The following is a 17,860-nucleotide window of genomic DNA, read 5'->3' as shown; positions in this document are numbered from 1 at the left end:
TGTAGCCACAAGGCAGTGGAGGTTTGGGATCAGAGTTTTCCTTCTCTCATCTACCCGGTGGCTGTTTAGTCGCCTCTTACGACAAGTACAGCCAAACTGAGGGCCTATTCTTATTCCCAGCCCCCAGGGGAATGAAGTGAGTCCCATTAAAGTCAGTGGGGCCTACTCCGGTGGATAGGATTGTGGCCTCAGAGCCCAAGCCAGTCCTAGGCATGTCTGTGATTGGCTGGCTGCTGAACGGTGCCCGAGTCCAAGATGGCCTCCGAAGCAGGCTGCAGCCAGGATCCAAGATGGCCGCCACGTGGGCGGCATCTGATGCTCCAGGACAGGCTGAGCGGGTGGGGGGGAGTGCGGCTGCGCAGAGCTGAGAGCCCAGCGGGTGGCCTCGGGACGGAGGTGCAGGTAGAGTTTCCCCGTAGGGGTCGGGCGGGGGCTCGCTAGTGGTTTCCTGTGGGTAGTTCTCTGCTCCTTCATGGTGCCCTCGTGGCTCTTCTCCCCTCCCGTCTGCAGGGCGCGGCTCCCCCCTCGCCCATTCATTCAGTTCCCTGAGATGCCTCCGAGCAACGCCTCAGCGGGCACCTGGTCCTCACCTGGGTGTGCCTTCCTCGTGGGGCAGTTCATGCGGCGGTTAACAGTCTCCCCCCCCCCTCCACTATCACGAGCACCCACCGTTGGGACAGGTGTCCGCGCGCGCACTTGCTGGGTCCTCTTGGAGGCTGCCTTTCCTGCTCCCCCTTGAAAGCCCAGTGAGGCTACAGTCCTGTCCCCACTTTCCTGTGAGTAAGTCCCATTGACTGGAATGGGACTTACTTCTGAGTAGAGAGGCATAGGAGTGGGCTGTAAGGCTACAGTCCTGTCCCCACTTTCCTGGGAGTAAGTCCCATTGACTGGAATGGGACTTACTTCTGAATAGAGAGGCATAGGAGTGGGCTGTAAGGCTACAATCCTGTCCCCACTTTCCTGGGAGTAAGTCCCATTGACTGGAATGGGACTTACTTCTGAGTAGAGAGGCATAGGAGTGGGCTGTAAGGCTACAATCCTGTCCCCACTTTCCTGGGAGTAAGTCCCATTGACTGGAATGGGACTTACTTCTGTGTAGACATGCATAGGATTGTGCTCAAAATAGCATTTGATGATGTTCATTCAGGAACTCTTATACTGCAAGATATCTGTTCATCCTTCAAGGTCTATTAATGGGGAGGGATGCTGTTAGCCTTAGTGATGATGCTGGCTGGCTGGTTGGGTGTGTGTGCGTACTTGCTTCTTATTTTTTTATTTATATATATTTTTATATACTGTGCTTTTCTTCTCCAAATGGATTGAGGTTTGGAACCTCCAAATGGTTTGTAATAAAAATGATACAGGATAGTTGAACAAACAAAAAGGTAAATGGTAATCAGTGAAGAGGAGGAGTGAAGATTCTTGCATTTTTGTCCAATGATGCATATACACAACAGGGATCAAATGTGTACACCTGTGGGCTGGGCAGAAATGGGTTAACATTAATCTCATCCAGTCTGGAACTGTCTTGATCAAATCCTTTGAAGTGTCCTGTTAGTGCTTATCTGCAATCCTCTCCCTCCACAGCCCCAGTTTGGCTGTACTAGTGAGAGGCTATGAAACAGCCTCAGGTAGATGAGGCTCCTTGACCTGGGAAGGCAGCTCATCTAAGAGAAGGAAACTCTGACCTCAAACTTCCACTGCCTTGTGGTTAGATCCAGTTGTGGAAAAGGCTTCAGGAGTCAACCACAAGGCAAAATCAGGAGCCGGAGTCCCTGAGGCAGTTCGTGGCTGAACACCGTCACTCTCTGGCAACTCCTGAGATGCCTCTGGAACCAACCATATTGGCTTCTGCCTTTCATTTGGACCATTCCAGTGACGTGGAGAGGGGGGATTTGCGGCAGGGGTAACAGTCTATCCTCCATACCCACTTTACCCAGGCCTCGCACACTGGAGAAGACATTCCAATTTTGCCATTTGGCTTGTGAAGGAAGGATGTGCTACAAAACTTAATACATACTAATCTCATTCACTTTTTCATTGGTAGATCTTTCTGCCCAGTCTGAGTTTCTTTCACATTGTATAAATAATTTTTGTATCAGGTACCAGAGCTGGGAAAGCACTCTGACATGACAGGGCATGAGTCCCAGCATCCTGAGAAAGGTGAGAAGAAATGCCTAAATCTAGAACTGTTCCTGTTTCTAGTGATTTTGTTCTTAAGTGTCCTAGTCTCTGCATAAAAAACACTTCTTTCCAGCAGAAATTTAGTTATTAGGCATCCAAACCAATGCCATCCAGCGAACAATGTCATGTGCTTCCTTCTGTACTTAAGTGTGGCGGGTCCATGAGTCTCCTAGGGCACAATTTTTTTTTCTAGCTCCAACAGTTAAGCATCCACCTTGTTAGCTGTGGGGAGATATGGTTTGATTTCTTAGTAGTGGCTCAGGCAGCATTTTGACTAGTGTCTGCATAGACAGAAAAGGCTGCTTCTAGTTTTAGTCAAAGTTGTGGTGTTACTTTCTTGTATGAAGAAACACCTGCAAATGTACTATAACAAGTTGGGTGACATTGTTGAGAAACAAGGGAAACTTCCTCTTTTTCAATAATACGTGGCATCTCTCAGCATATTCTTTACAGGACCGTTTCTTCTCCTCTACCCCTCTCCCCCCATTAATAAAGTCTTGAGCCTTGTCTTTGAATTTGAATTTATTTGATTAATTAGATTGCAGTTCTCTGGTGCATCACATACTTCACATGTAATTCCTGGCATCCCAAATAGGGCTGGAAAATCTGGGAGAACCTGATTATAAAATCTGGGAGAACCACTGCTGTTCAGAGCCCTGTCTTGGTCAGGTCATAATGACAAAACCAAATACAGTATGTGTGAATGTTTCCAGGTTTGTGTGTCTACCTCTGAATACCTAAATTGTGATGGAAGAATCCCCCCCCCCTTTTAGAGCCATGACTTCAAGTTAAGGCAGTGACCTTATTGATATGCCAGTGAAGTTGCTGGAAGAGTCTCTTCCCCCCCCCCCCCACAAGGTAGACTGAACAAGGTAGAGTCATTTACTTTTGCCCAGTGTTTAGGCATAATTGTGCTGCTGAAGGGGGTTTGAAAATACCTGGGTACCTAAGACAAATAAGAATTGCATCCAGCAGATAACCAGGCAGGACAGATCTGCACTTCTTTGGTTGCCCTGAAATTCTGGAAGCACCATATAGGCATGCTTCTCTCCCTGTTTTCTCTAAGAGAGAGAAACCAGCTTTGTGTGCAACCTCTACAAAGGTCGAAGGGCAGAAAGGAAGAAGTCAGCAAGAGAATCAGTCTTGTATGCTGCCATCAGAATTGAGCTCCTTTTGGAAAGATTTGCTCCAACTGTTTGAATGTACCCTTCTCTACCTCTTCTTTCTGTCCCTCTCCCAGGGAAAAACAGAAGACAACAGTCAGTCCAGTCAGCCCAATCTTGGCTGTCTGGGCAATTGTAGTAGGTTTGGCTGATCATAGCCCCACTGAAGAGTATGAGTCCATGTTCGGTATCCATAATGATATTATGGAGACTGTCCAAAGGCTAAAGTTCTTTTGCTATTGCAAACTTCAAGCCACTGGCTCAAAGTCTAGGAGGGAAAAAAAGTCAATAGCTAAGTGGCTTCTCTTTGGGAGATGCCAGCAGGCATTCATTCAAACAATTCAGACAACAGCTGTGCTTGTGGTGAGCTCAATCATTTTTTAGTCTGGCCTCAAAACATGCCAATAGTGAACTGATAGTTTGAGTTGTTAGTGATGAGCAGGGCATTTGCAGAAGCATCAGTTCTTCAGATGAGGCAAAGTCATATCAGACTACCACAAAGCTTATGAGGTAGTAACATTCAGGAAATGGGCTGTATCTTTTTCAGTAATGGAGATGTAGAACTCTTTCAACTCAGAAGGTTAGTAGGATCTGGAATTCATGCTGCATGGGGCTACTTTACTCATGTGTTGACAGCTTGCTATAAACCTCAGATTTGCTTCTTGCTGTACTCTCTTCTTTCCAAAGCTTTTGGCTTTGTGGTAGCTACTTTAAACTCCTTGGTGTGACTTCTACTGTAGAAGAGGTGGGAGTCCATAAAGTTGTAAATGTGGGCATAAAGCTGTAAATGCAGACAGCTGCCAGGGCTACTTTCAGTGTTACTGATAACATTCTTTGTATACAGTTCATGGTAGCTAGGATATAGTTCTATTTCCTTAAACTAGTGTCTCCAAACAGATCTATTAGTCATGCTTCACCTTTATGATGCCTCCCTAAAGTATATCTACAGCTAATCTGGTCTCAGGCAGACAGTGAAGTGCATTAAAAGCAGTATACAAAAGCACAGTAGGTACTCCTTCCAGTGAGTAGTGCTACCTTGGAGAGCCCTTCAGCCTGGTCAGAAGGCTGCAGCCTTTGCTTAACAGGATGGCTTTGCCGCCATGAGAGAGCTTTAGCCTTCTAAATCTTATTATAAATCCCATTTTGAACCACAGAGCAACACTGTGGCTGGATTTCTTATTGCAGCCTAGATGGATCTGTCTATCTGTGGAGGGAAAATGCATCCAATCTAGAAGCTGAACTGCCTAATTCTTTTGTCTCATTGACAGGGCTAATGATGGTGTGGTTCCAACAACAAGTCAGCAGGTGCTGGAGGGAGAGGCCCTACTGGAACTGGAGGTGATATGAGCAGCCAAAGGACTCTGAGCTGAACCACTATGGGTCTCAGGCTGCTGGCCTGTCTCTTCCATCTGCCCATCGCAGTCATCTATGGGTCTTTATCGCTCTTCATTTCCATTTTGCACAATGTGTTTCTCCTCTACTATGTGGACACCTTTGTCTCCATATACAAGATTGATAAACTTTCCTTTTGGATTGGGGAGGTAAGTTTTGAATTTTGAGAACAAGTGCATCCTTTCCATACTGCCTTGTGAGAGTTATGCAATGGATTTTGTTATCTGAGATGGAAGTCCATACATTGCATCTGGGAAATGAGATATTGAGTACTGGACTGCTGTTAACATTTCCTTAATTCTTTTTCCTCTTATAGGAATTTGATGGGTGCATATCTGTTTTCATGTTAGGCAGACAACTTGCTTGGTTTCCCCAAGTCAGGTGGCTGTCAGTAATGTGCCTATCCTATCTATGAGTAAGTAGTATGATGTACATTTCACTGATATGGTTGGCAGACCATATTCATAGAAGTATCTAGCTTATTCTGCTGTGTTTCAGGTGTTGTATTCAAATGTGAACCTTTGAGCCAGTCAAAATAAAAATATTGCTTGGAAATAATGAATTAAAATAGGCAAATCATTAATTTGTGTTCTTTTCTGTGTAGGTCTGATTCTTAGTCTTGAGAATCAATTTTTTTAAACACTTAAGTTCTGATGTGTATATACTGTACTAGCCTATCCTGTATGTTGAGAATAACTTATAGTATCTTAATAGTACCACTCAGTGAAGGGCTAAAACAACTCTATATCCCATACTGACCTGAAATCCTTTTAAGAAAAAATTCCAGTTCTCCCCCCTCCATCTAGATACCCCTTGGAAGCTGTCCTTTCCTCCAACACAGCCTTTCCTTTCCTCTTATGACCCTAAACGTTATGAATAATAATGCTGTACTACAGTATGTGCTACAGATACAGGTGTGTCGCTTAGCAACCTTCCGCTTAATGACAGACTGCATATACTATGGTGGTTGAAGCACAACACAGAGGCTCTTAATGAGGCAGTCATTAAGACTCCCATAACCTCCAGCAGTGTGTCTGCTTACACAACAAAGAGGCTCTTAATGCAAAGGAGAGGCAATCTATCTCCAGTAGCCTATGCAGCCAACTAGTGTTTGGCAGGGAGTGTCTGTTTACACAACAAAGGCACTAGATTGAGCTGAATGTTTGCTTAATGACATAATCACATAACAGGGATCTGAGAACCTATCCCATTGTTAAGTGAGGCAACTGTATTAGTATGTATAATTTGAAGGTTCTGTGCTTGCATATTGATAGGCCATACAAAGTATAGAATGTATGCTGCCTGCTGCATACATTCTGACTGATCTTTTATATGAATGTAATTCCTTACGCAGGAATCATGAATTATGAAGCCACAGGAATCATGAAGCCACAGCAGAGTAGATCATGCCTTTTCTTCTGTATTGTGGCATTAGAGCAGAGGTGGGCAAACTTTCAGCTTTAGGGATCTTAGACCTTTAACAGTTGTATAGAAGAGGGAATTTCAGCAGATGCAGCTTGTGATCTCACAGATGACAAGTTGCACCTGCTGAAATTCTCCCACCTACACAATTGTTAAAGGTCCAGGATCCCTAAAGTTGAAAGTTTGCCCATCCCTACATTATAGGGATATAGACGTTTAAAACTCCCACTGTTCAGAGGGGACTTATTTCATTACAAACTTGAGATAAGGTTTCATTTTCTTTCTGATTTGATGAGTGATGCTTTCATATTTGACCCACAAAACTTCACAGAACTGTCTTTTAGTAGATATGTGGAACTGAGCATAATTGTAAACTTGACGTTTCTCCTCTTTATTGGTTGGGGATTCAAACCTTCTGCCTCTGTTGCCAGTGGCTCTCTTTTGTTTGTTTTTGCACATCATAAAAGCAGTGCACAAACTATTTTTGAGCAGGCGTAGAAAAGCTATTTGTATAGTTGAGCATTTTAGTTATTGCTTACAGTGGTCCCGAGATGAGACCTTGTTAACTAGCAAATAATTATGCCTGTAACAACAACAGATGTGTGTAAAAGTACAGTACTGTATTTGGTTTTGGATTGAGACTTACTGGGTATCCTGTATTTTCCCTTAGACTGTGTTTCTGATTTGGAACAGCCTCAACGATCCTCTCTTTGGCTGGCTGAGTGACCGGGCTTTCCTTAGTACACAGCAGTAAGCAGAGTTTCTATCTATGTCCAACTGCAAACACTAAGAGCTTAATGGTGAAAAAGGGCAGAGAATATTGTTTGTTAAAGTAAGCTGTGATGACTTGTGATGGGTTGGTTCCAGAATCCCTAAACCTTAGACATAAAACACACCTTTTAATTAACTTCTAGTCACACATTTTATATTAAGACTGTTGGGATACCAGCAGAGAATATTAAGACAGCCAGGTATGACCCCAATAGTTATGGGTTCCTAAAACCTTCATAGAGGTTCTACCATAATTATCTAGTGTAAGTTCAAATTGATTCATAGCAGGGGCCCAGCATGGTAAGAGTAGGGTTGAGAATGAATTTATCCACCAGCCTCAGATTTGTAGTAATAAAAAGTCAGATTAGGTTATATGTATAAAGAAACCATAGTTTATGGCCATTTAAAAGGTTAAAAGTTACAAGCATTTAGAAAATGACATTTTTGGTTTCTTGCTACCTAACTCTGTGATGTTATTTGGTCCAAAAGACCTTTAGATCTTGGTTGCAGGATAAAATAGTTTCAAGTTGAAGCTATCTTTAAGGAAAATTATTAGACACATGTTGTGTGGGACAGAGCACAGAGGAGGAAGTCTCTTCAGGATGACCTGAACCAAGAAGAATTTTCTTTCTGCAGACAGAGAACTCTAGATACTTACATGCCTAGATAGGGTTGGGCTAATTCATCTTTTGAGCACCCTCCTTCTTTTTAATAGAAAAACCCAGCAAAACTGAAAGATTGAGGGAGAAACCTACTTTGGGTTGTGAACCAATCAGAGATGACGGCCCTAAAAGGCAGAAAGATTTGGCTAAACCCAGGTTGTCAAACTCGTTTCATATAGTGGCCTGAATAGCATTCATGGTGCCTGCTGAGGGCTGGAAATTACCTCATTAAGCAGAAAAGTGACATTTAACAGATGATGTTTGACACCCCCCGGGCAAAATAATTTTGAGCCAATGTGATATACAGGTGGGGTCTCGGAATCCGTGAGGGATCCGTTTTCGGACCCCTCCCCCACAGATACTGAAAACTGTGGATACAGAAAACCATGGTTTCAGCCCCTTTAAAGCCTCTGAAGGCAACCAGAGGGCTTTCTGAAGCTCACAGTGGCCATGTGCGTCCACCTGCAACCCCTGTAGGCTTCAGAATGCCTCTTAAGGGCTTCCTCGGCATCCTAATGCCTTACAGTCACTTCCAATTTCCCTTTGGAAACAGGAAGTTGCTTTTTTTTTTTGCCTCTACGAGGCTTTAGAATGCCTCTGGAGGCAACCAGAGCCTTTGGAGTGTTCAGGTAGAGCCAAGTTTGGCTCAGTGCAGATCCAGGGGAGCCTCGTTGAACCAGATCTGCGGATATAAAATCAGCAGATGTTCCACCTGTAGTGGTTAGAGTGTTACATTTTGACCAGGAAGCTCTGGCTTCAAAACCCTGCTCAGCCATGAAATTTACTGGGTGATCTTGGGCCAGTCACAATTTCTCAGTCTACCATACAGGGTTGTTGTGAGGATTAATGAATGGGTAGGAGCCATTTAACCTACCCTTGCAGGTCCAAGGGAGCAAGCTGTTTCCAAAGGAAGCCTTTAGGCATTTCAAGGTGGAGTCAGTTGTTCATGCTTTTTTTTTAAAAAAGTAGCTCCTTTCTATCACACAAGTAAATTACTATGGGTATAATTAAAATCATGTTTAGCTCATTCCATGCTGTATTCCTAGATTGTAAGCCTATGATCATAGATGTTTTAGTACTTCATAAGCAATGGGGGAGTGCATCCTGAGGAACGCTCTTCTTGCATACATCTCATTAGTTCTTTCCTGTTTGGTATTGGGAACATCCTGTACACACATTCTTGGAGTTAGGGGGTTCAGGCTTAAGTACTGCTGAATTCACACATTAAGATGGAGTTGTTAAAGTAGCCTGTTTAGCTTCTGCTAAAATAAACTGAATGAGTGTACTTTAGGTGTCATGGTACAGTTTGAGCACTAAAGCAAAGTAGGGCAGTGGAGGAACAGTGAGCCAATATCAAGGAACAGAGAGACTTCTTGCTTAGACCAATTCTGAGGAGGCAGTTATTTTCCACTTTAATGAAGTACAAGCTTTCATACAAAAAATAAATAATAATTGGGAAGTGGAGCACTAAACTGTGATGAATGAGAGGGAGCAAAGAGAAAAGAACAAATGTAGATGTATTACACAAGGATCAGGAAAAGGAAAAAAAGCACTTAATATTTGGGAACTGGTGACCTATTTAGTTTAGTTGAGGATTCATTACACAATTTTCATGGGCAACTTGTTGCTTCTCTTGTAGGTCTGGACTTGAGATCTCCACCCCAGAAGTTGTTTTGAAGAGGCTCAAGGCCCTCAGCCACAATGGCCCCCTCTTTGCTTTGTCATTCCTTGCTTTCTGGATTGCATGGGCCCACCCAAGTTTGCAGTTCCTCATCTGTCTCTGCCTGTATGACAGCTTTCTCACCTTGGTGGATCTCAACCAGAATGCCTTACTTGCTGATCTAGCTGTGTCCGCAAAGGACAGGACTGGTCTCAACTTCTACTCTTCGCTCTTCAGTGCCATTGGCTCCCTCTCAGTCTTCATGTCCTATGCTGTGTGGAACAAGGAGGACTTCTTCTCTTTCCGAATATTTTGTGTGGCACTGGCTTTCAGCTCAGCTGTTGGATTTACCCTGGCCACATGGTTGCTAAGGCAGAGGTTTCAGACTGAGGGACGAGTAAAGTGGGATGAAAATGCAGCTCTAAGAGAGTGAGTAGCGTATTTTAAATATACTGTCTAATGAGCCTATGGTGCTGTTTTGCATATGGAGTCCTACCACTTCTTCAGCTTTCTCTGGGATTTTTGTGGAGGTCTTTTGTCCTACCCACTGTCAAATAGCATCTGTAGGGGCTAGGAGCAGAACCTTCTCAGCATAGACTTTGGTCTTGTAGCTGTCTTGAAAGCGGATTGCCAGCATCCAACACTTTTAGCCTTCAGGGGATGGGCCAAACATTCTGTTTGAAACTCCAGTCTTGTTTAAACCGATAACTACTGTAGTTTAGCTACTGTTCATCATGCTTTTAAAGACTATTTTTTAAAAAAAAATTGTAATCATTCAGTTATTAAGAGTCTGAATAAATGACAAATATGCAATAGGTAAGAGCCATGTGGATGACAGATGTTGTGATAACTGAGTTACTTTTGCCCATACACTGGATCTCTTTCTATGAAAGCATTAATGTTCAGAGATGCAGAACGAGGAATGAGTATTGGCATCCAGTATTTCAACCTTGGGTACCTGATCTCAGCAGCAAAAAATGAGTGCAGAATACAGTTTTGTACTGTGTCCTGGGACATATCTAGATGCAAAGGAGTGACAACAGGATGCAGGTACCTTATGATTTTGTGCTCTCTGAGGCATCTAGTGGATCCCTGTGAGATACAGGAAGCTGGACTAGATGGGCCTTTGGCCTGATCCTGTAGGGTTTTTCTTGTGTTCTTAACTATACTGTCTCACAACTTTTTATAATGCCAAGGTTGTTTTTTTTCAGAGTTGATTAGTTGATCCTCAAGGATTTTAGTCTTTGCTGCCTTTGATCTCATAAATTGGGCCAAACATGGGACATACTAAAATGAATGATGAGAATGTTAATGGAAATGCATGGGTTCCTTCTGAATGGCATTCTGATATTCATTTTAGTATGCATCTTTCCTAAAGAAAAACCTTCAGGTAAGGGTGGTGACAGAACTCACTTGTGTTGAAGGACTTCTAATGTATTAATTGCATTTATGTCCTGCCCTTCCAAGGGGTTCATAGGTGACATTCATGGGATTATCTCATGTTATCTATGTACAGTAAGGTAGTGACAAGCTAAGCTCCACTCAGTCAACTTTGCAGCTGAGTGGAAAGTTGAATACAAACCTTTCCGGTCAAAAAGTCCAACGCTAACCACTGCAGTGCATTGGTGGTTTTAATAACGTGGCCATTTTTTCCTCCAGACTGTATATTGACCAACCCTCTGCGCATCAAGAGAAGAGGATCACTCTGGCTGAATACCTCAAACAGCTCTCTAGGCACCGCAATTTTCTTTGGTTTGTTTCTATGAACCTTATGCAGGTAAATGTAGCATGAGCTTGCTGTAGTTCAATGGTTTTGACAGCTGGGGCTAGGTCACAGTCCATTGGCATGCTGACCTGTGGTGACCTCATCCCAGCAGAGTCAAGGTGACCTTCCACAAGACCAAAAATATGTCTCTGGTGAACCTGTGGTTAACACCCTATCCACTGTGAGCAGTAAACATTTGTCAAAACATGAATTAGAAGACATGAATTAGAATACTGATCTGGATATTTGGACTAAATTTTGCCATTCAGTGTCCAGGCTAGGTGCACATGGCGTGAAATCATCCATCAGGAAGTTTCATGCTTGGCTTATTGTGGCCCTATGAAATACCCTTATGTCCTGCATTGGCCTGCATGTCTCAAAGGAGGGTTTACTGTTGTGTGCTTGTGGTAATAAGGAACTTCCTGAGAATTCTGGAAAGTTACTGTTTGCATCTGCAGCAAAGCAAGGCCTCTTTTAGACTGACTGTAGTGTGCTTTCTTTAGGAGAAGGATTGAGTAAAAACCAGGTTAAAGCACATGCCAAATGAGAAAGCACTCTCATCACCCTCAAGCACTTTAGGTCTGATGCACAGGAGCAAAGGTTATGAGGTTATTGTATTTTTAAACTTTGGAATGTTGTGGTATGTGATGAGCAACATTAACTCTGCCTTTGGCTGTGTGCAGTTGTTGACTCAGTAACTGTCAGTTGGCAACACAGATCCCCTGACTTAGTTGTGTGTTGGCAAGCTAATGTACATACAATCAACCTATGGTGCATTGCAACGTACATACTTGTATGTGTGTGAGGAAGACCACACAGTTTATTGGGGTCTCTGCAGCTGCATCCTAACTATTGTTGTCTAATTACATTTTTATCCTGTCCTTCCTTTGAAGAGCTCAGAGAAACATGGCTCTCTTTTTCCCCATTCATTTTATCCTCACAACCATGTGAGATAGGTTATGCTGGGAGTGACTAACCCAAGATCACCCAGTGAGGTTACTGGCTGACTATGGATTTGAAGCCATTTCTCCTCGCTCTTAGTCCAGCAATACCACTGGCTATCTAAGTCCCAAAGCCTAACTGTTTTGAAGTACTTTGTGTGTGTGTAATTACAAGTCAAGGCCTATGAGAGAGCAAGCTCATTCTCCTGTATTCCTCACACACACACACAAACACACACACAGAGTTGTTCTCTTCCCAGGCTTTGCTTGGAGATTTTTTGTAACTCTGAACCACTTGACATAACACTCCTAGCTTTTCTGTGCTCTCTGCCATGCAGAATCAAATCTGTTGCAATGTACAACTGTACAGAAGTGACCTGGATATCCTCTGGCTAATCAAGTTTGCAGAGGTCTCTGCTAGTAATACCAAAGACTTGATTGTCAGTTTCAAATGCGTATTTGGAGAACTGCTTCCCTTATTCAGAAAATCCATTGTGTGCGTGTGACTGGCATCAGGTTTCCTGTTTGTGACTTTTTTGGGGGGATAAACTATTGTCCTGCTAACTGCCATTTTAAGAGGTTTCACAAATGTCATCTTCCACAGGTTTTTCACTGCCACTTTAATAGCAACTTCTTCCCTCTCTTCCTGGAGCACCTCCTGTCTGATCATATCTCACTCTCAATGGGATCATTTCTTCTTGGTGAGTCCAAGGTGGAGTTAGGGAGATGAATCGGGCTTCTTCTAAAGAAGAGTACATCTCAGTAATACAGAATCACACATGTAACTTTTGGAGAACCCATGGCACTCCTGTGAGTGTGCTGCAACACCCTAAGGTGTCATGTTGCACACTTTGAAAACTCTTGATTTAGGCCAATGATTTGAATCTCCAAAAGAAAATGCTTTTTTTTTTTTTTTGCATCTTGGTTTACATACATTTCTGTTACATTTCCTCACTTATTTTGGGGGAGGGGGAAGTTTCCAGATAAATCTATGGAAGAAAATGAAAGGAAGGGCATTCGTCTAGTAAGAGTGGATTAACACTTACCAGTGAGTTTGTGGAGTGGTGCCTGTCCTGCAGCAAACTTGATTGGGTGTGCAGATAGGGAAAGCAAAAGATAGCCAGGCCTTTAAAATGTACTTTGGTTAAGAGGACCACAACTAGTATTCAAAACAGCATAGATGAGAGTGGGTATAAATTTCTGGATGTGGATGAAAGCATGCAGAGGTATCTGTAGGGTCTGCCAAATGAAACTGTAACTGAAGAGAGTTTGGGAGGGGAATTAAATGTCTTCATTCATACAGCTCCAGTGGAAATTTGACAAAATCATGATTGAAGAGAGGCAGCCACAAGAAGGTTAACTTGTGGCAAGAGCTGTTGTCAGAAACTATAGCTGAATTTATCCAAGACCATTTGACTTTTTGCATGAAGGAGGCAAGGTTAGATGACTTCAAAAGCTATTCCCTAGTTAAGTCTGTTGCATTTCTATCCAACTTGTCTTCCATAATGCTCAGGGCAGTGTGTGTGGTCCCACCCCCGCCTTTATCCTTGCAGCAACTGTGAGGTAATTCAGACTGAGAAGGAGTGACTTTCTAACTGTTGCAGGGTAAGCTTTTGTGGCTGTGTGGGGATTTGTACCGTGGTCTAGCCCCACATTATCACTAGCCCCAAATATTAATAAGAATATTTATACAGTCTACCACTTCAAAAAAAGCCGAGATGTAGATATCAACAAAAGTAGCTCACAAAGTGATTTACATAGCTAAACAAATAATAAATGGTTCCAGTACTCTAACCACTGCACCACATTGGTTCCACGGAATGCATGTCTCTTTCTCATTTGTACTGTACTGCTGGGTCTTTTGTGTTGCTGAACCCACTTGTCTTTCTCCTCAGGTGTTTCTTATGTGGCCCCACATCTCAACAACCTCTACTTCCTGTCTCTTTGCCAGAGATGGGGTGTGTACACTGTGGTGCGGGGGCTCTTCTTCCTGAAGCTGCTGCTTAGTGTGCTGATGCTGCTGGCTGGGCCAGACTCGGTCCACTTACTCTGTTTCTTCATAGCCAGGTATGCTGCTTCACTGGTTGGGCCCTTGGGAACTGGGAGTGGGTGTGGACCAGTGGGATAGTTGACTAGACTGTAAGTTGTAGACATGGCACTAGAATCCACAGTCTGATTCTTGGCTGTGTGCTGAAAAATGATTTCTCTTGAGAACATCCCAAGAGACTGAACAGAGGCAGTTAGAAAGGTCTTTATATTCAGGGGGAAGGGCAGGGTTAGATACAGTATTTGTGTGTTCCCATTGTAGCCTAGAAACCTGTAAAACTTGAGGCTTTTTAAAAATAAAGTAAAAATCTAGCCTTTATGCATTTGGAGAACAAACATGTGCTAGCATTGTTAAAGGCTAGTAACCAGGAGCGCTGGTCTGAGGGAGAATTTTTAATCATCTTGCTCTTCTGCTCCTCCTTGTGGCTTCTGAATATATAAAGATGAATACCTTCATTTGTATTTATTTTAACTGTTTATTGGACTGAGTTAGCAACTTTATCTGCAATCCCTCCAGGTGCCTGTGCAGCTATTCACATCCCCCTCTCCTTTTCTTCCCAGTAATCGTGTGTTTACTGAAGGGACATGCAAACTATTGAATTTGGTGGTCACTGACCTTGTGGATGAAGACTTGGTGCTGAATCGGAGGCAGCAGGCTGCTTCAGCCTTGCTGTTTGGCATGGTTGCCTTGGTAACCAAGCCAGGCCAGACCTTTGCCCCTTTGATTGGTACTTGGCTATTGTGTGCTTACACAGGTAGGTAGGTGATGGGCAGGGCTATTAGTTGAGTGAGCTTTGAGATATGAACAACAGTTGGTTTGTATAACCAGAAAGAGTGAGCTGATGATTGTTAGTAACAGTGGGGAAGATGTTCATTGGCTTGTTTTAATTGTCTTATTTCCAGCAACTGTCTTTCTTAATGCATGCCCTGAGAACAGCTGGTGTAGTGCATACTGTAAAGCTGACCCAAGACCTCCTGGTGCCTGAGATGGCATGCCAAATACTACTGCCAGCATCTCTGCTGCTGATTCTTGCACTCATTGGATTTGGAAACCACAAGGAAAATGGAGAAGTGCAGAGGAGACTAGGGCTAGAGCAGTCTAGACCAGGGGTGTCCAGACTTTTTGGCAGGAGGGCACATCATCTCTCTGACACTGTGTCGGGGGGGGCGGGGAAAAAAGAATTAATTTACATTTCAATTTTGAATAAATTTACATAAACGAATTTGTTAGAGATTGAACTTACGTGAATGAATGAAGGTCTTGCAATAGCTCAAGGCCTATAAATGGCCTTGCACAAAGCAAGGCCAGCCTTTCCTTTGCTGCCACTGCTGCATCACAGACATGAAACAACAAGCAGTGGACGGTGTCCTTGTCCCACAGCTCAAGCAAGAGGTCGAACAGTTGGCCGTCATGCTGAGAGTAGTTTCGTTGGGCCAGCACAGGCTCCAGCAAGTCTCCAGAGGGCCAGAGGCTCATTGGGAGTCCTCAGGGTCCACAAGTGGCCCCAGGGCCAGGGTTTGGGCATCCCTGCTCTAGACCATCACTCTTTCCTTTACACTTCCTGTTTCCTTTGAAACCCAGTGGGCAAGAAGAGGGGGAGCAGTGGAGCAGAGTGGGACCCACATCTACCACTTAAGGCACCAGTCTCATTTCGGCTAACAGATGGGCTGGCTGTGCTGTATTCTGGATTAGAATTCCACTTACGGGTTTTGTTGCTGAGTACCTGTTTATTGAGAAAAGGATCAGTGTTCCTTGCTTAATGTTCCTTAATCAATGTTCCTTGCATTTATGCTGTGACATATTAGGAAAAGCATGCCATTTGAAATTACAGACTAATGTGCATACTCATGAGTAGATCTAGTCCTTGTAGATGGCAAAGCCTGCTATTTTATTGCCATTGAACTTGCTTGAAGGAGAGAATTTCAGCCTAATGTTTCCAAGGTATAATTATGCTTCTCAATCAGCTTATAGTTGAATCAATTTCACTCTTAAGAAAAGGTGCTTTGCTTTCCGTGACAAGCGAAATTATCTGTTTGCAAGGAATGCAAATACATTTTGGGCTAATACTGTGGAGTGAAGGAAATGAAGAAAGGGTTTTGAATAATAATCTTGGCTATTTTGCAATTAATAAAGCAAGACCAAAATCAGACCGTCCATTTTCAAGTACATTTTCATCACAGTTAATTTTTATTCTTGTCCCAGGTTATGACATTTTTCAACGGGATCCCTTGAGGAACACAGTGAGTGCCCAGCCCAAGCTGGCTTCCAATGTAGCCTGGGAACCAACTCTACGTCAGGGCTGCTTCTACCTCCTTGTTTTTGTCCCCATCACATGTGCGATACTGCAGCTTCTCAGCTGGTCACAATTCACCTTACATGGGAGGCACCTCCAGATGGTAAAATCTCAGCGTCAGAACTTAACGGACAATCAGTCCCAAGAGATCAAAACTATCTAATTGCCAGCATGCAGTTTGTATCACAGCCCTGCTTTGGATTTGCATGATCAAATCAAGAAGTGGGTAGGAAATCCAGTTATCATCTTAGGGGCTTGAAATTATGACAGGTTTTGGTATAGAGCAGTGGTTCCGAAACTCTCTGGGAGAGTTTGGGTCACTGTAAGTCCTTGTGAAGGAGGGAATTGGGTAGTGCTGGCATTCCTGCAGTTGCACCAGTGCTGGGGGCATCTGGGATAATTTTAGACTTGCCCAAGGCCTGCAGATGCCCTCCAGAGGATGGGGGAAGCCTGTAGGGCTTTCAGCAAGCCTCCCCGCACCTTAAAATTGTTGGAAAATGCTTGTGCAACCCACTTCCGGTTTTGCGATGAAAACTGGGTCACATACGCATTTTTCAACAATTCTAAGGTGCAGGGAGGCTTGTTGGAGGCCCCACAGGTTTCCCCCATCCTCTGGAGGGTGTCTGCAGGCTTTGGGTAAGTCTAAAATTAGCCCAGATGTCCCCAGTGCCGGTGCTGCTGTCAAGATTACTTCACCCCTTATGGATGCAGGGTCAGAGCTTCTCAGGCTGGGGCGTCCCAATGCCTCAGTTTGAGAATCTCTGGCATAGAGGGCTGTTGGAAGAAGGACAATAAATATTTCCTAATCAAGTCAGGACTGGTTAGTGAAAGAAGCTTTTGAGTTTCCCTGAACTCTGTAAGGCAGGTATGAGCAGGATCAGCGTTGAAGGGCTCATAGAAAATCAAAAGCTTGCATTTCCTGTCATCAACAAAAGCTGGTCCAGGAAAAGTCATCACCGTGTCTTGTTTCTATCTCTCACCAGTGAATTACTCACAGTATTGATGTTTGTCCCTTGCCAATGGCAGCTGATATGGAAGCAAAGTGATGAGGGAGCAAACCATACATAGTGATAATACAGAAAAATTAATCTGAGTGAGGTATTTTCTTTTTACCTCTTTGCACTGTATTTGAGTGTTTTGGCATGGCTCCCTTTTCCTTCACCTGTCAGGATAAGGTTAATTAGGAAAGTAGCCACACTCTTTCAGTCCCCTGTCCCGTTCCCGTCCCCCCCGCCCCGTGCTTGCAGACCAGACTTGCCCAGTGGGGGAACTGAGTTCATACTGTGTATAAAGAGAACCATTGCACTGGTCCTTTTCAAGGGAAATGAGCACCATGTTGGCAGACCACGATGAAAGGTTGGGTTCTGGTGCAAATGCAAGTCCATGGCACTGGCAGGGCATCGCAATGTGAGGGATTTGTGGCACCATCAAGTTGGATGAGCAACAAACTCATCCAAGTTTTCAAGGACATCTGGAATGAGTTTCAAGGGAGAGAGGCTACCCACCATTTTTAGGGGCTGCTCATCTTAATTTATCCGCGTGTCTGCAAGACCTAGCTCA

The 17,860-nt window shown here is 43.7% G+C and overlaps 1 protein-coding gene across 1 annotated transcript; it reads left to right on the top strand.

Moving 5' to 3' along the window:
* The first annotated feature begins 372 nt into the window (after nucleotides 1-372).
* MFSD13A (major facilitator superfamily domain containing 13A) lies at nucleotides 373-16,709 on the top strand. The gene is made up of 9 exons (XM_066621200.1): nucleotides 373-402; nucleotides 4,616-4,888; nucleotides 6,832-6,911; nucleotides 9,234-9,683; nucleotides 10,914-11,031; nucleotides 12,565-12,661; nucleotides 13,856-14,027; nucleotides 14,568-14,761; nucleotides 16,210-16,709. The coding sequence occupies exons 2-9, from the start codon at nucleotides 4,724-4,726 to the stop codon at nucleotides 16,461-16,463; spliced, it is 1,530 nt and encodes a 509-aa protein (XP_066477297.1). The 5' UTR covers nucleotides 373-402; nucleotides 4,616-4,723; the 3' UTR covers nucleotides 16,464-16,709.
* The last annotated feature ends 1,151 nt before the right edge of the window (nucleotides 16,710-17,860 follow it).

The sequence above is a fragment of the Tiliqua scincoides genome, chromosome 3 (genome assembly GCF_035046505.1).
Source record: "Tiliqua scincoides isolate rTilSci1 chromosome 3, rTilSci1.hap2, whole genome shotgun sequence".
Taxonomy (NCBI): Eukaryota; Metazoa; Chordata; class Lepidosauria; order Squamata; family Scincidae; genus Tiliqua; species Tiliqua scincoides.
Note: the sequence above shows the minus strand (reverse complement) of the source record. Positions and strands in the feature narration are given on the sequence as shown.

Coding starts and splice junctions, on each gene's coding strand:
- MFSD13A (XM_066621200.1), top strand. CDS start 4,724: ATGGGTCTCAGGCTGCTGGCCTGTCTCTTCCATCTGCCCATCGCAGTC. Junction 12,662..13,855: donor AATGGGATCATTTCTTCTTG/GTGAGTCCAAGG, acceptor CTTTCTCCTCAG/GTGTTTCTTATGTGGCCCCA. Junction 14,762..16,209: donor GCTATTGTGTGCTTACACAG/GTAGGTAGGTGA, acceptor TTCTTGTCCCAG/GTTATGACATTTTTCAACGG.